The sequence below is a fragment of the Hemitrygon akajei genome, chromosome 5 (genome assembly GCF_048418815.1).
Source record: "Hemitrygon akajei chromosome 5, sHemAka1.3, whole genome shotgun sequence".
Classification (NCBI taxonomy): domain Eukaryota; kingdom Metazoa; phylum Chordata; class Chondrichthyes; order Myliobatiformes; family Dasyatidae; genus Hemitrygon; species Hemitrygon akajei.
Genome location: NC_133128.1, coordinates 196,175,291 through 196,190,258, shown reverse-complemented (window position 1 = coordinate 196,190,258; position 14,968 = coordinate 196,175,291). Strand labels below are relative to the sequence as shown.

Sequence of the window (14,968 nt, the reverse complement as noted above, 5' to 3'; positions counted from 1 at the left end):
GTATTGATTTGTAACAGGGGACACTTCGTGCAGCATTCACCCAAATGAGATTTCTTAAGTTTGGCCGAGCCGGGGCTATCACTCCCTCTATTAAGCCGCTAGCTGAAGCAGGAGTTACAGGAGCAGGAGTTATGTCATTGGTACCAACATGTACCAGGACCTCTGGCTGTTCTTCCCACTTCAGGATATTGTGGACGCCATCAGAAACATCCTGGACCCTGGCACCTGGGAAGCAAACTACCATCGTACTTCTTTCCTGCGTCCACAGAATCGCCTGTCTGACCTCCTAACCATAAAGTCCTCTATCACTGCTGCCATCCTCTTCCCTTCTGAGCCACAGGGTCAGACTCTGTGCCAGAGGTGCAGCCATTGTTGCTTCCCCCAGGTAGGCCATCAGTATTCAAACAGGAGTACTTATTGTCAAGGGTACAGCCACAGGGGTGCTCTCTAGCCTGACTCCTGCCCTTCCCTCTCCTGACTGTTATCTACTTGTCTGTCTCTCAAGGTCCCAATGTGACTACCTGCCTATAGCTCCTCTCTATCACCTCCTCACTTTCCCTGGACGAAGTTCATCGAGCTGCAACTCCAGCTCCCTAACATGGTCCCTAAGGAGCTGCAGCTTGACGCATCTGGCGTAGATCTGGCCGTCCGGGAAGCTGGGAGTCTCCTGGACTTCCCACATCTGACACCGAGCACAGAACACTGGCCTCACACACATACTTCCTGCCTGTATTCTACACAGGCAACCTACCTCACCACAACCCGTTATCACCTAAGCCCCATTGAGCCTTCCTACTCTGTTGCCCGCTCTATAAGGTGTCTCCTTTTAAACTCTTCTCGCTGTTATGCCTGGCTGACATCCACATGCTTGCGCAGTCGTGCCCCAATCAAACCGCTGAAGAAATAACTGTCTCCCTTTAAACTCTTCTTGCTGCTCTCACTGGCTGATGTCCACGCGCTTGCGCAGATGTGGCCCGATCACAATGAAATACAATGTTGGAAAATGAATGGTCATGCACTTTGATGGTAGAAATAAATGTGCGAACGATTTTCTAAATGGGGAGAAAATCCAGAATCTGAGATGCAAAGGGACTTAGGAGTCTTTCTGCAGACACCCTGAAGGTTAACTTGCAGGCTGAGTTGGTGCTAAAAAAGGCAAATGCCATGTTAGCATTCGTTTCAAGAAGTCTAGAATACAAGAGCAAGGATGTGATGCTGAGGCTTTATAAGGCACTGGTAAGGCCTCACCTTGAGTATTGTAAACTGTTTTGGGCCCCTCAAGTTAGAAAAGATGTGTTGGCATTGGAGAGAATCCAGAGGAGGTTCACAAGGATGATTCCAGGAATGAAAGGGTTATCATACAAAGACCGTTTAATGACTCTGTGTCTGTACTCGCTGAAATTCAGAAGGATGGGGGGGGGGATGTCATTGAATCCTTTTGAATATTGAAAGGCCTAGACAGAGTAGATGTGAAAAAGGATGTATCCCATGGTGGGAGGGTCTCGGACCAGGGAGCACAGCCACAGGATGGAGGGGCGCCCTTTCAAAACAGAGATGCTGAGAATTTTCTTCAGCAAAACGGTGGTGAATTTGTGGAATTTGTTGCCTCGTGCAGCCATGGAGGCCAGGTCATTTTGTGTATTTAAGGCAGAAAATGATTGGTAAAGGCATCAAAGGTTACAGGGACAAAGCCGGGAACTGGGGTTGAGGAGCAGAGCAGACTCAATGGGCCAGATGGCCTAATTCTGCTCCTATGTCTTATGGACTTCAATCGGGGCCACTGTCCAAGGATTAAAGTCAGGAGTGGGTCACGGCAGTGTCATAGAGCTTTGACCAGCGACCAACTGGCGTTTGGGATAGATTAGTAAGAGCAAATTAAAGGAAGGTACGGGCAAGCGCCACAGCTTTAGTCTAAGTGGACACAGTCAGAGTGGTGATCTTAAGGCTTTAACTCTTTGAGGCTTCAGCAAAGAGAAGCTTCACTCAGAAAGTAAAGGAAAGAAAGGCTCAAGTTTTTTTCCCCTTCTCTTGGTTATATCTGTTCAATTAGGACAGTAGGGATGACAGGCAGGATAATGAAATGCTTCCCTTGTGGGATGTGGGAAAGCAGGGAGAGGTCCAGTGTCCCTGACAACTACAACCGCAATAAGTGCATCCTGCTGCAGTTCCTAACAAAATGCATTAAGGAGTTGGAGATGGAAATGGATGAATTCCAGATCATTTGGGTGGCTGATAAATAGGACATGTGAAGAGGTAGTTACACCCGATGTGCAGGACACAGGAAACTGAGTGACAGTTAGGAAGGGAAAAATGATCAAGGAGCCAGTGCAAAATGACCTAACATATGAAAGCCACAGTGGTCAGGCTTCTGGCACTGAGTCTGCCTCTGTGATTCAGAAGAGAAGGGGGAAGAAGAGGCACGCTGTGGTGATAGGAGAATTATTAGTTAGGGGAAAAGACAAGAGGTCCTGTGGGTGAGAATGAGATTCCTGGATGGTATGTGCCTCCTGGGTGCCAGAATCTAGGATATCTCAGCTAGAATCCTCAGCATTCTTAAGTGGGAGGGTGAATAGCTAGAAGTTGTGGTCCATGTAGGTACCAATGACATGGATAGGACAAGTGAGGAAGTTCTGCAAAGGGAGTTCAGGGAGTTAGGTGCTAAGTAATCTCAGGATTGCTACCTGAGCCATGTGCAAGTGAGGCCAGAGCGAGGAAGATTATACAGTTTAAAACATGGCTAAGGAGTTGGTGCAGGAGGGAGAGCATAAGCTTTTTAGATCATCTGGGCTCTCTTCCAGAGAAGATGGGTCCTATACGGAAAGGATGGTTTGCACCCGAAATGGAGTGGGATTAAACTGGAGGTACGTTAATGCTGCATGATGGGATATAAACTACAGTTGTTGGGAGATGGGAACCAAAGTAGCAGAACAGTTAGTGGAGAGACTGTGGAGGCAGATGTTGGTAAGACATCAAAGTTAGGAATCAAAAGATTGAGCATGGAGCTGCCTATATTTAAATACAAGAAGTATCATACGAATAGCAAATAATAGTGTTGAAAATCAGGAAGCTCATTTATAAGCAGAGGCAATGATTAATGAGGAGTGGCTATTGATAGGGCAAAATTTCAGTCAACAGGATAAGGTGCAACATAAAAGATGGACAAAATCAAAAAGGGTGAATGCAGGACAGACAGTGGGGTATCTGAGTGCATGCAGTATACGGAATAAGGTAAATTTTCTTGCAGTACAGTTACAGATTGGCAGGTATGATGTTGTAGGCCTCATTGAAACATTCCTGAAAGAAAATTATAGCTGGGAGCTTAACGTCTAAGGATACTATAAGACATTAGAGCAGAATTAGGCTATTCACCCCATCGAGTCTGCTCTGCCATTCTATCATGGCTATTCTCGGATCGACCCCATACGCCTGCTTTCTCTTTGATGCCCTGACCAATCAGGAAACTATCAATTTTCACTTTAAATATACCCACAGTCTTAGTCTCTGCAGCTCTCTGTGGCAGAGCATTTCATAGATTCACTACCCCAGCTAAAAAAAACGTCCTCCTTAACTGTTCTAAAGGGTCACCCCTAAATTTTGAAGCTGTGCCCTCTAGTTCTAGACATCCCGCCACAGGAAACATCCTCTCCACAGCCACCTTATCTAGTCCTTCCAGCATTTAGTAGGTTTCAATGAAATCCCACCCCCACACATTCTTTTAAGTTCCAAAAGTTTTTTCAGGTACATAAAGTGTAAGAGAGACGAGAGTGGTTACTGGACTGCTGAAAAACTATGCTGAAGAGGTAGTAATGGGGGAACAACAAAATAACAGGTGAACTGAATAAGTATTTTGCATCAGTCTTCACGGTGAAAGATGCTAGCAGTATAGAACTTCCAGGCGTCGGGGCATGAAGTGTGTGAAGGTACTGTAACTAGAGAGAAGGTTCTTGGGAAACTGAAAGGTCTGAAGGTAGACAAGTCACCTGGACCAGATGGTGTACACCCCAGAGTTCTGAAAGAATACGTACACAACGCTGGAAGAACTCAGCAGGTCAGGCAGCATCCGTGAGTAAACAGTGAGGCAAGAAAAGGTGAGGCAACACTTCACCTGCGAGTCTGCTGGAGTCGTCTATTGCATCCGGTGCTCCCGTTGCGGCCTCCTCTACATCGGCGAGACCCGACGCAGATTGGGGGATCGCTTCGTCAAGCACCTACGCTCCGTCCGTCACAATAGACAGGACCTCCCGGTTGCCACCCACTTCAACTCTGCCTCTCATTCCCATCTAGATATGTCCATACATGGCCTCTTCTACTGCCATGATGAGGCCAAACTCAGGATGAAGCAGCAACACCTCATCCACCATCTGGGCAGCCTCCAGCCTGGTGGTATGAACATTGAATTCTCCAATTTCCAGTAATTCCCTCCCCCTCCCCCTATCCCAGGTCCCTCTCTGCCTCTCTCCCCTTTCAACTTTCTGCTTCTTTATCTCTACAGTTCTTTCATGCTTATCCCCTCCCCCTCCACCCTTTATCTTTCCTCTGATTGGTTTTCCACCTGGTGCCTCTAGGCCCTACCCCCTCCCGTATCTCTATTACTGGGCTTCGGCTCTCTCTTCCCCCCCCCCATTCCTGATGAAGAGTCTTGGCCCGAAACGTTGGCTACTCTTTTCTCACGGATGCTGCCTGACCTGCTGAGTTCTTCCAGCGTTGTGTATGTATTCTTTGATCCACAGCATCTGTAGTTGTATTTTTGAGTTCTGAAAGAGGTGGCTAAAGAGATTGTGGGGGCATTAATAATGATCTTTCAAAAATCACTGGATTCTGGAATGGTTCCAGAAGACAGGAAAAATGCAAATGTCAGTTCAGTTTTCAATAAGGGAGAGAGGCAGAAGAAAGAAAACTATATGCCAATTAGTCTGACCTCAGTGGCTGGGAAGATGTTGGAGGCACATGACAAAATAGGCCATAGTCAGCATGGTTTCTTCAAGGGAAAATCTTGCCTGAAAAATCTGTTGAATTCTTTGAAGAAGTGTCAAGCACGATAGTCAAAGTAGAATCAATTGATGTTGTGTACTTGGATTTTCAGAAGATCTTTGACAAGGTGTCATACGAAGCTGCTTAACAAGCTACAAGCCCATTGTATACATGAAAAATTCTAGCACAGATAAAGCAGTAACTGATTGGCAGGAGGCAAAGAGTGGGAATAAAGGGAGCCTTTCTGGTTGGCTGCCAGTAACTAGTGGTGTTCCGCAGGGGTTAGTGTTGGGACCATTTCTCTTTATGTTGTATGTCATTCTGGATGACAGAATTGATAGCTTTGTTGCCAAGTTTGTGGACAATACGAAGGAAAGTGGAGGGTCAGATAGTGCTGAGGAAGCAGGGAGGCTGCAGAAAGACTTTGATAGATTAGGAGAATGGACAAAGAAGTGGCAAATGGAATACAGTATCAGGAAGCATATGGCCATGCTCTTGGGAGAAGAAAGTACAGGCAGTCCCCGGGTTACAAACACGTTCCGTTCCTGAGTCCGTCTTTAAGTCGGATTTGTACATAAGTTGGAACAAGTACATCTGGTATTATTTAGCGTCAGTTAGTCAAATGTTTGTCTTAGTATATAGCATATATTTTACCTTTCTATGTATATAAAACAATTAAGAAACGTATGTATTCCAATAATTAAACCACTGCGTTGCTTCATAATAATTGTAGCTTTCATCGGGACAGGGCCTTTCACATATTCCATTATTCTCACTTTTCCTTTAAAATTGTTCCGATCATTGACCAACTGTAGCCTAATGCTTTCCCAATGACCAATGGCGTTTCACCTCTCTTTCCAAACACTTTATTATTTCCACTTTATTTTCCAATCATGATCGCTTCCCATCAACGGAACAGAAATACTGCGGGCAGCAGGTCTCAACCTCCGCCGGCTCTCGAGGTCTGCTGGGTCCTAAGGACCACCTCACTGAATTCCCCGGGTCCTAAAGTCCACCGCACTGAGCCAGGTTAAATGGGACAAGTTGGGGCTGTGCTGAGTTTGGGTATTTGATCCTCCACAATATTCCACCTGGGAATTTAAACTGGAGGTCGCAGTGTTTTTTTTTTACGAGGTCGAGTTATGAGCTCGACATCAACCCGGCACGGATGGTACAAGAGTCACTGGATTGACATCAACCCGGCACGGATGGTACAAGAGTCACTGGATCGACATCAACCCAGCACAGGAGCGGTCTGTCACTGGATCGAACTTGGGAACCTCCGTTCTCGAGCCCAGCGCTGATCTCACTGCGCCACCAACCGAATGGAACTTGGGGGGGGGGGGGGGGGGGGGGAGGGGCAGGGTCAGGGTGAATCTTGCTAAGAAAAATTTAAGCTAAATACAAAGTTACACACTCAACACAGTGTCAACGGCAACGACTTAAAACGGCGGACGGTGTTGCGATCCGACTTAAAACGGCGGACGGCTTTCTCCTTCCTCGGTTCGTAAGTACGAGTTCTCTGTAAGTCAGACGTTCGTAACTCGGGGACTACCTGTAAAGCAAAGATTATTTTCTAAATGGGGAGAAACTTAAAAAATCTGAGGGCAAAGGGAGTTGGGAAGTCTTGGAATGCTGGTGGAAAGAAGTCCTGATGAAGGGTCTCGGCCCAAAACATCGACAGCGCTTCTCCCTATAGATGCCGCTTGGCCTGCTGCATTCCACCAGCATTGTGTGTGTGTTGCTTGAATTTCCAGCATCTGCAGATTTCCTCGTGTTTGTAAAGTCTTCATACAGGCTTCCATGAAGATTAACATGCAAGTTGAGTCGGTGGTGAAGAAGGCAAATACAATGTTAGCATTCATTCCAATAGGACTTGTACATAAAGCACGGATGCAATGCTAAGGACTTACAAGACACTGGTAAGGTGACACTTGGCGTATTTTGAGGAATTCTGGGTCCCTAATTTAGGAAAGATGTGCTGATATTGTAAAGGGTTCAGAGGAGGTTCACTAGAAAGATTCCAGGAATGAAAAGCTTATTGTATGTAATACCCTGGTTCATAATTTTTTTTACTGTTATGTTCTTCTGTATTTCATTTTGTGCTGTTCTGTGCAAGCTGCTTGTTTTTCAGCTTATGTTTGGGTTACTGTTGAATATATGAGATAGGAGAATTGTATGCCATCCAATTAGGATGGCCGGATTAAGGGGAAGTTTCTCCCCAAATTGAGGGACACTAAGGATGGGCTTGGGGCTTTTGTTAGAGGGAGAAGAAGAAAGAAGAGGTCATAGGATTCAACCCAGAGTGGGGCCGTGATTCGACGAAGCCAGGGGTGAGATCAAAGGAAGATTGGCGATGGGGAAACCATTAGCTCCAACTTGTGCACATTAGACTGTTTCATTAAGATGGGCTCTTTTCTTATTTTGTTCTTTCTTTACTAACCCTTAAATCAAATCAGAGTTATCAAGCTAAATCTTTTAATTGTATGAGGTGTACTGTGGCACTTATTTGTGACAGGGTATGAATTATGCAGTATCCATACAAACTGGGGTTTTCGGGTGGGCAGGCGCCTCAATCTCACGTTTGATGGGGCCGGAAATTGTCTTCCCCAGACTTGCACAGCCAACAGAACCAGAGTGTTTCATGTATAAGGAGCGATTGATGGCTCTGTGCTTGTACTCACTGGAATTCAGAAGAATGAGAGGGATCTAATTGAAACCTATGAATGTCGAAAGACCTACATAGAGTGGATGTGGAGAGGATTTTTCCTGTGGTGGGGGAGCCTAGGACCAGAGGGTACAGCCTCAGAACAGAAGGATGGAGATGAGGAGGAATTTATTTAGGTCGAGAGTGGTGAGTCTGTGGAATTTGTTGCCACAGATAGCTGTAGAGGTCAGGTCATTGGGTGTATTTAAGGCAGAGGTTAATAGATTCTTGATTAGTCAGGGCACGAAGGGGTACAGAGAGAAGGCAAGAGATTAGGGCTGGTTCCACTGGAACTTTGAATGCAGCACCTGCAGTTGTGGTTGAGGCAGGTTCCACTGCAGTTTTCACAAAATAATAAAAATATGCTGGAAAAATATTGCAAAGAGAAAGTGCAGATAAATGGATTTAAAGTGCTGTTCTGGTGAAAAGCAAATGCAGACATAGGACTGAAAGACCTGCTCTTATATGGTAACTAATCTATGATTTTAATGTACAGTTCTGAGTAAAAGTCTTAGGCACCCTAGTTTTTTTTAATATAAATTTTATTTTAGATGTTTACTTTTTATCTTCTGCACTGATATATCATAAGAAAAGAGCAAATTAAATTTCCAAACATTCATTTTCCAAAAAATTAAATGTTGCAGAGATTATTTTGTATTTTGTTAAAGAAAGTAACACATTAAATAATAAACCACTTTTCAAATAAAAACCTGATTGCTTTGTAAGGTTATTGTATAATGCTTGATTAAACAAAGATAACAAACAGCTGCTAACAATCAATGACAAAATGAGTTGAATGAACTAAACTGATTAAATGAAACAGATGTAGGAGGAGCAAGACTGAGTGAAGGATAACCAAACTAAAAGACCCCCAGGGGATGTGGCAGGTGCAAGTTTAACTTTCAAATCAGTAATTCTTACACTATAGGAAGACTGAGCATAGCAACAATATACAATGTGGTCATCCAGTACCCTAGAAGTCCTGCACTGCTATCAGCTCTGAACTCAAAGACACCAAAGGAACACAAGTACACCACCCTACAGCCTGGAGAAGTCTTGCCCGAAGTGGTCTTCATGGAAGAGTTGCTGCCAAAAAGCCAATCCTCTAAAGTGGAAACAAAGCCAAGAGACCCATCTACACACAAAAAAACACAAGGACTGGGATGCTAAACCATGGCAGCAAGTGCTCTGGACTGACGAGGTGAAATTTGAAATTTTTGGCTCAAACAGGAGGCAGTTAGTCCATAGAAGAGCTGCAGAGCACTATATGGATAAATTTCTGCAGCCAACAATGGAGGTGGAGGTTTCATGCAGGTTTGGGGCTACATTTCTGCAAATGGAATTGGTGATCTAGTCAGAATAAATAGAATCCTCAATGCTGAAAAGTACCAGCAGATTCTCATCCATTGCACAATAACATCAGGGAGGCATCTGATCAGTCCCAACTTCATTCTGCAGCAGGAACAATCCCAAACTCACAGCCAAGGTTAGAAAAAACATTCTTCAGTGAAAAGATGAATAAGGAGTTCTGCCACAGATAGTATAACCTCCACAGAGTCCTAATTTCCACATCATTGAGGCTATCTGGAGAGACAGGTGCAAACAAGACAGCCAAAGTCTACAAAAGAACTATGGCAATTCCCCAAGATGCTTTAAACAACCCACCAGCCAATTTTCTTATAAAAATTGACAGTGTACTTAAAGAGAAGTGATGCAGTTCTGAAGGGAAAGGGTGATCACGCCAAATAGTGATTTAATTTAATTTTTTACCATTTACTTCTCTTCATTTTTTTTTATCTCTGGAAACTTTTAGATTAATTATTTTTATAGGCATTTTCACTTTACTGATTTTTTATAGAATTTAATTTTAAAGACATTGTGGGGTACCTTCAATTTGCTCTCACAATGAGGGAAGCCATCCATAGGAGGCAATTCACACTGCTCCTGGGCACCATTGATTAGATCTGTAGAAACAGAAGAAAATGCTCAATTCAATCTAATGGACTGGGATGATGACCAAAAATGTTCCATGAATGAATATATTTATATAATTATCAAAAATAATAAGAACACAGCATTTCTGCAAAGACAATAGTGGTTATTTTCCACACTGAATAATGGCTGCATAATCACTCTTTAAAGAATTCACATTTAAGTCGATCAAAAATTATTTAAAACAAAACACTTCTAGAATATTAATAATTAGCTACAGTCAAGTAACTTCAGATCTCTAATTTTAAACTATTTGTAAATACTATGGTTATTGTAAGAAATACACCAACATATTAAAAGAATAGGTTTGAATTATGATAATTATTGGTCAAGCATGCAATAAAAATCTGTAAAAATAAAAGATTAATGTTTGAAATAACTTGAACAGGTGCATCAATTAATTTTTGAATTGTCAAAATGCAGTAAATACAATTAACATTAAGTAGAAAGCTACAGTTGATCACATTACTAGCACATGCTTTGATTTCTGGATCAGAAATACAGAAACATAAAAGGGAACTACAGTGATCTCTTTCCCATCGCTTTACCTATTTTCTTGTTGTCAACATTAATTTTTCTCCTGTATGTATTAAGCCACATATTTTTAAGAACTGTAGTGCCACCTGCAGCCTTAACAATGAAGATTTGAGCTAAACTTTAGGGATTAATGGGGGCTGAAGGACAGTGATAGAATCAGAGTAACGAATGATGAATGTTTGTTTGTGACGCATCCCTTAATCTCTATTTCAGCATAAGATACCTTTCCTGAATAATTAAGTTTTAAAAAATGAACAAAAACACAATAAGAATAAATAAAATAGGCAATTTACAAATTATGGGCTTCCAGCATAGTTCACCAACAATGCCATCCATCATACAGTGTAGCTGCAAGATTAAGCTTAATGGAATAGATTAAGAAGGGCAACAACTAGAAAGAAATATTATTTAGCATTTTATAAACTTGGATGTAGATAGGATATTATTTTTCAATATTTCTTATTGTAACTTAAATAAATTATTTTTGCATTGCAACAAATTTCAAGTCATATGTCAGTGATAATAAACCTGATTTTGATTACCTTTGTCACCTCCTCAAAAATCTCAAACCAATTAGTAAAAAACAATTTGCCCACACAAAGCCAAGCTGACTGTCTCAAATTAGATCATTCCTTTCTAGATGCTCATAAATCCTCCCCAGTAATTTCTCTACCACATTCATGAGACTCACTGGTATAGTTTCCACGATTATCCCTATACCTTTCTTGAACAATGGAACTACATCAGCTATGCACCAATGCTCTGGAACCTCATCTGTGACTAGTGAGGACACAAAGATATTGGTCAAGTACCACAGTGATCTGTGTTGGGACCAATTCTTTTTACATTGCATGCCAATGATTTGGATGATTGAATTGAAGGCATTGATACAAAGTTATCAGACGATATGAAGGTGGATGGAGGGGCAGGTAGTTTTCAGGAAGTAGAGAGATGGGGGAGCCTAAGACCAGAGGATACAGCCTCAGAGTAGTGGGGCGTCCTTTTAGAACAGAGATCAGGAGGAATTTCTTTAGCCAGAGCATGGCAAATCTGTCGAATTCTTTGCCACAAGCAGGTGTGGAGGCCAAGTCTTTATATATGATAACCAACTGATTCAAAGAGAGAGTGAGCTTTGCACAGGTCGGGGAGAAAAGTTTTTAAAAAAGCATTTCATGGGGCTCAGCACCATAGCGGCCAACCAACTGATTTGAAGAAAGAGTGTGCTTTGACAGGTTGGGGAGAAGTGCGCAGATGCAGTAGCACGTCATCGCGCAAGGACGCTGAGAAAGCTCCAAAATAAAAAAGAGACACTGTGTAGCAGAGCAGTCGTCAGAGTAGTGCAAGTCAGAGTAGTAGGGCTTTGGCACATGGGGGCTTTGGTGAGGAGGGGCCTAGGTGAGGTAGGTTACTTCTTTCCTCCCCCCCCCCCCCCACCCCCCCAACAACAACAATAGCGGGTATGACTGTTTTCTGTCATACTGTTTTCTGTTCTGGGTGTCAGATATGGGATGTTCCGGAGACTTCTAGCCTCCCTGAAGGCCACATCTGCACTAGGTGCATCGAGCTGCAGCTCCTTAGAGACCGTGTAAAGGGACTGGAACAGCAGTTTGATGACCTTCGGCTTGTTAGGGAGAACGAGGAGGTGATAGACAGGAGTAACAGGCAGGTAGTCACCCTGGAGCCACAGGAGACAGATAAGTAGGTGACCGTCAGGAGAAGGAAGGGAGGGCGTCAGGTAGCCCCCTGTGGCTGCCCTCTTAACATTCAGTATTCCATTTTGAGTGTTGTTGGGGAGAATGACCTACCTGTGGGAAACAACAGTAGCCATGCCTCTAGCATTATATCTAGTTTTGTGGTTCAGAAGGATAGGGAACGGAAGAGGATGGCAGCTGTAATAGGGGACTCTATAGTTAAGGGGACAAAGAGGCGGTTCTGTGGGAACGAAAAAGAAATAAAGATGTTTCTGAGCACGTCTACAATATCCTGAAATGGGAAGGTGAGCAGCCAGAGGTCGTGGTACATACCAGTACTAAAGACATAGGTAGAAAAAGGGTGGAAGTCCTGAAAGCAGGATACAGGGAGTTAGGAAGGAAGCTGAGAAGCAGGACCTCAAAGGTAGTAATCTTGGGATGCTGACTGTGTCATGTGACAGTGAGGTTAGGAATACAATGAGGTGGAGGATAAATGCATGGCTGAAGGATTGGAGCAGGGGGCAGGGATTCATATTTTTGGATCATTGGCACCTCTTCTGGGGCAAATGTGCCCTGTACAAAAAGAACAGGTTGTACTTGAATCCAAAGGGGACCAATATCCTGGCAGGGAGGTTTGCTTATGCTGTTGTGGAGGGTTTGAACTGGATTTGCAGTGGGGTGGGAACCGACATGAAGGGGCAGAGGTTGGAGTGGTTGGAGCACAAGTAGAGACAGCTTATAGGGAGTTTGTGAGGAAGGATAGACAGATGTTGGAGCAAAGATGCACTCAGCCAGATGGTTTGTGATATGTCTATTTTAATGCAAGGAGTATCATAAACAAGGTGGATGAACTTAAGAGTGTGGATCAATACATTGAACGATGAAGTTGTGGCCGTTACAGAGACTTGGATGTCTCAGGAGCAGGAATGGCTACTGAGAGTGCCAGGCTTTAGATGTCTCAAAAAGAACAGGGAGGAAGGCAAAACAGGTGAGGGCGTGGCACTGCTGATCAGAGATAGTGTCACAGCTGCAGAAAAGGAGGAAGTCATGGAGTCATGGAAGTTCTGGTCACCGAATTATAGAATTATAGGAAAGATATCAATAGAGAGAGTGCAGAGACGATTTACTAGGATGTTACCTGGGTTTCAGCACTTAAGTTACAGAGAAAGGTTGAACAAGTTAGGTCTCTATTCATTGGAGCGTAGAAGGTTGAGGGGGGATTTGATCGAGGTATTTAAAATTTTGAGAGGGATAGATACAGTTGACGTGAATAGGCTGTTTCCATTGAGAGTAGGGGAGATTCAAATGAGAGGACATGATTTGAGAGTTAGGGGGCAAAAGTTTAAGGGAAACACGAGGGGGTATTTCTTTACTCAGAGAGTGATAGCTGTGTGGAATGAGCTTTCTGTAGAAGTAGTAGAGGCCAGTTCAGTTGTGTCATTTAAGGTAAAATTGGATAGGTATATGGACAGGAAAGGAATGGAGGGTTATGGGCTGAGTGCAGGTAGGTGGGACTAGGTGAGATTAAGAGTTCGACACGGACTAGGAGGGCCGAGATGGCCTGTTTCCGTGCTGTGATTGTTATTGTTATATGGGATAGTCTACTGAGTCTCTGTGGGTGGAAGTTAGAAACAGGAAGCAGTCAATAACTCTACTGGGTGTTTTTTATAGACCAACCAATAGCAACAGGGATATCGAGGAGCACGTAGGGAGACAGGTTCTGGAAAGATGCAATAGTAACAGCGTTGCTGTGATGGGAGATTTTAATTTCCCCAATATTGATTGGCATCTCCCTAGAGCAAGGGGTTTAGATGGGGTAGAATTTGTTAGGTGTGGCAGGAAGGGTTCCTGACACAATATGTACAAACATTTGTAGATAAGCCTACAAGAGAGACTGTACTTGATCTGGTATTGGGAAATGAACCTGGTCAGGTGTCAGGTCTCTCAGTGGGAGAGCAGTTTAGAGGTAGTGATCACAATTCTATGTCCTTTACCATAAGATTGGAGAGGGATAGGAACAGACAAGTTAGGAAAGTGTTTAATTGGAGTAAGGGGAAATATGAAGCTCTCAGGCGGGAACTTGGAAGCATAAATTGGAAATAGATGCTCTCAGGGAAATGTACGGCATAAATGTGACATTCTGCATAGGTACGTTCCAATGAGACAGGGAAAGGATGGTAGGGTACAGGAACCATGGTGTACAAACGTTGTTGTAAATCTAGTCAAGAAGAAAAGAAAGGCTTACAAAAGGTTCAAAAAACTAGTTAATGATAGAGATCTAGAAAATTATAAGGCTAGCAAGAAAGAGCTTAAAAATGAAATTAGGAGAGCCAGAAGGGAGCCTGAGAAGGGCTTGGCAAGCCGGATTAAGGAAAACCCCAAGGCACTTTACAAGTTTGTGAAGAGCAAGAGGATAAGACGTGAGAGAATAGGACCAATCAAGAGGGACAGTGGAAAAAGTGTGTATGGAACCAGAGGAGATAGCAGAGGTACTTAATGAATACTTTGCATCAGTATTCTCTACGAAAAAGGATCTTGACGATTAGAGGCAGGACTTACATCGGACTGAAAAGCTTGAGCATATAACTATTAAGAAAAAGGATGTGCTGGAGCTTTTGGAAAACATCAAGTTGGATAAGTCACCGGGACTGGATGAGATATACCCAAGGCTGTGGGAAGCGAGGGAGGAGATTGCTGAGCCTCTTGCGATTAATCTTGCGACATCAATAGTGACAGGAGAAGTACTGGAGGTTTAGAGGGTTGCAAATGTTCTTCCCTTGTTCAAGAAAAGGAGTAGAGATAACCCTTGAAATTAGAGACCACTGAGTCGTACTTCAGTGGTTGGCAAATGATGGAGAAGATCCTGACAGGCAGGATTTATGAACACTTGGAGAGGAATAATATGATTAGGAATAGTCAGCATGACTTTGTCAAGGGCAGGTCATGCCTTACAACCCTGATTGAATTCTTTGAGGACATAACAAAACGCATTGATGAAGGCAGAGCAGTGTATGTAGTGTATATGGATTTCAGTAAGGCACTTGATAAGGTTCCCCATGCAAGGCTCCTT

General features: G+C 43.4%; 1 protein-coding gene across 4 annotated transcripts in view; it reads right to left on the bottom strand.

The window, feature by feature from the left end:
• The window catches only part of mgat5 (alpha-1,6-mannosylglycoprotein 6-beta-N-acetylglucosaminyltransferase), a 220,700-nt gene that overhangs the window by 100,534 nt on the left and 105,198 nt on the right, over positions 1–14,968 (bottom strand). For all 4 annotated transcript variants that reach the window (XM_073047601.1, XM_073047602.1, XM_073047603.1 and 1 more), the window contains one exon: positions 9,566–9,642. In XM_073047601.1, coding sequence (XP_072903702.1) covers positions 9,566–9,642 — 77 coding nt within the window. The remainder of the gene's footprint in view (positions 1–9,565; positions 9,643–14,968) is intronic.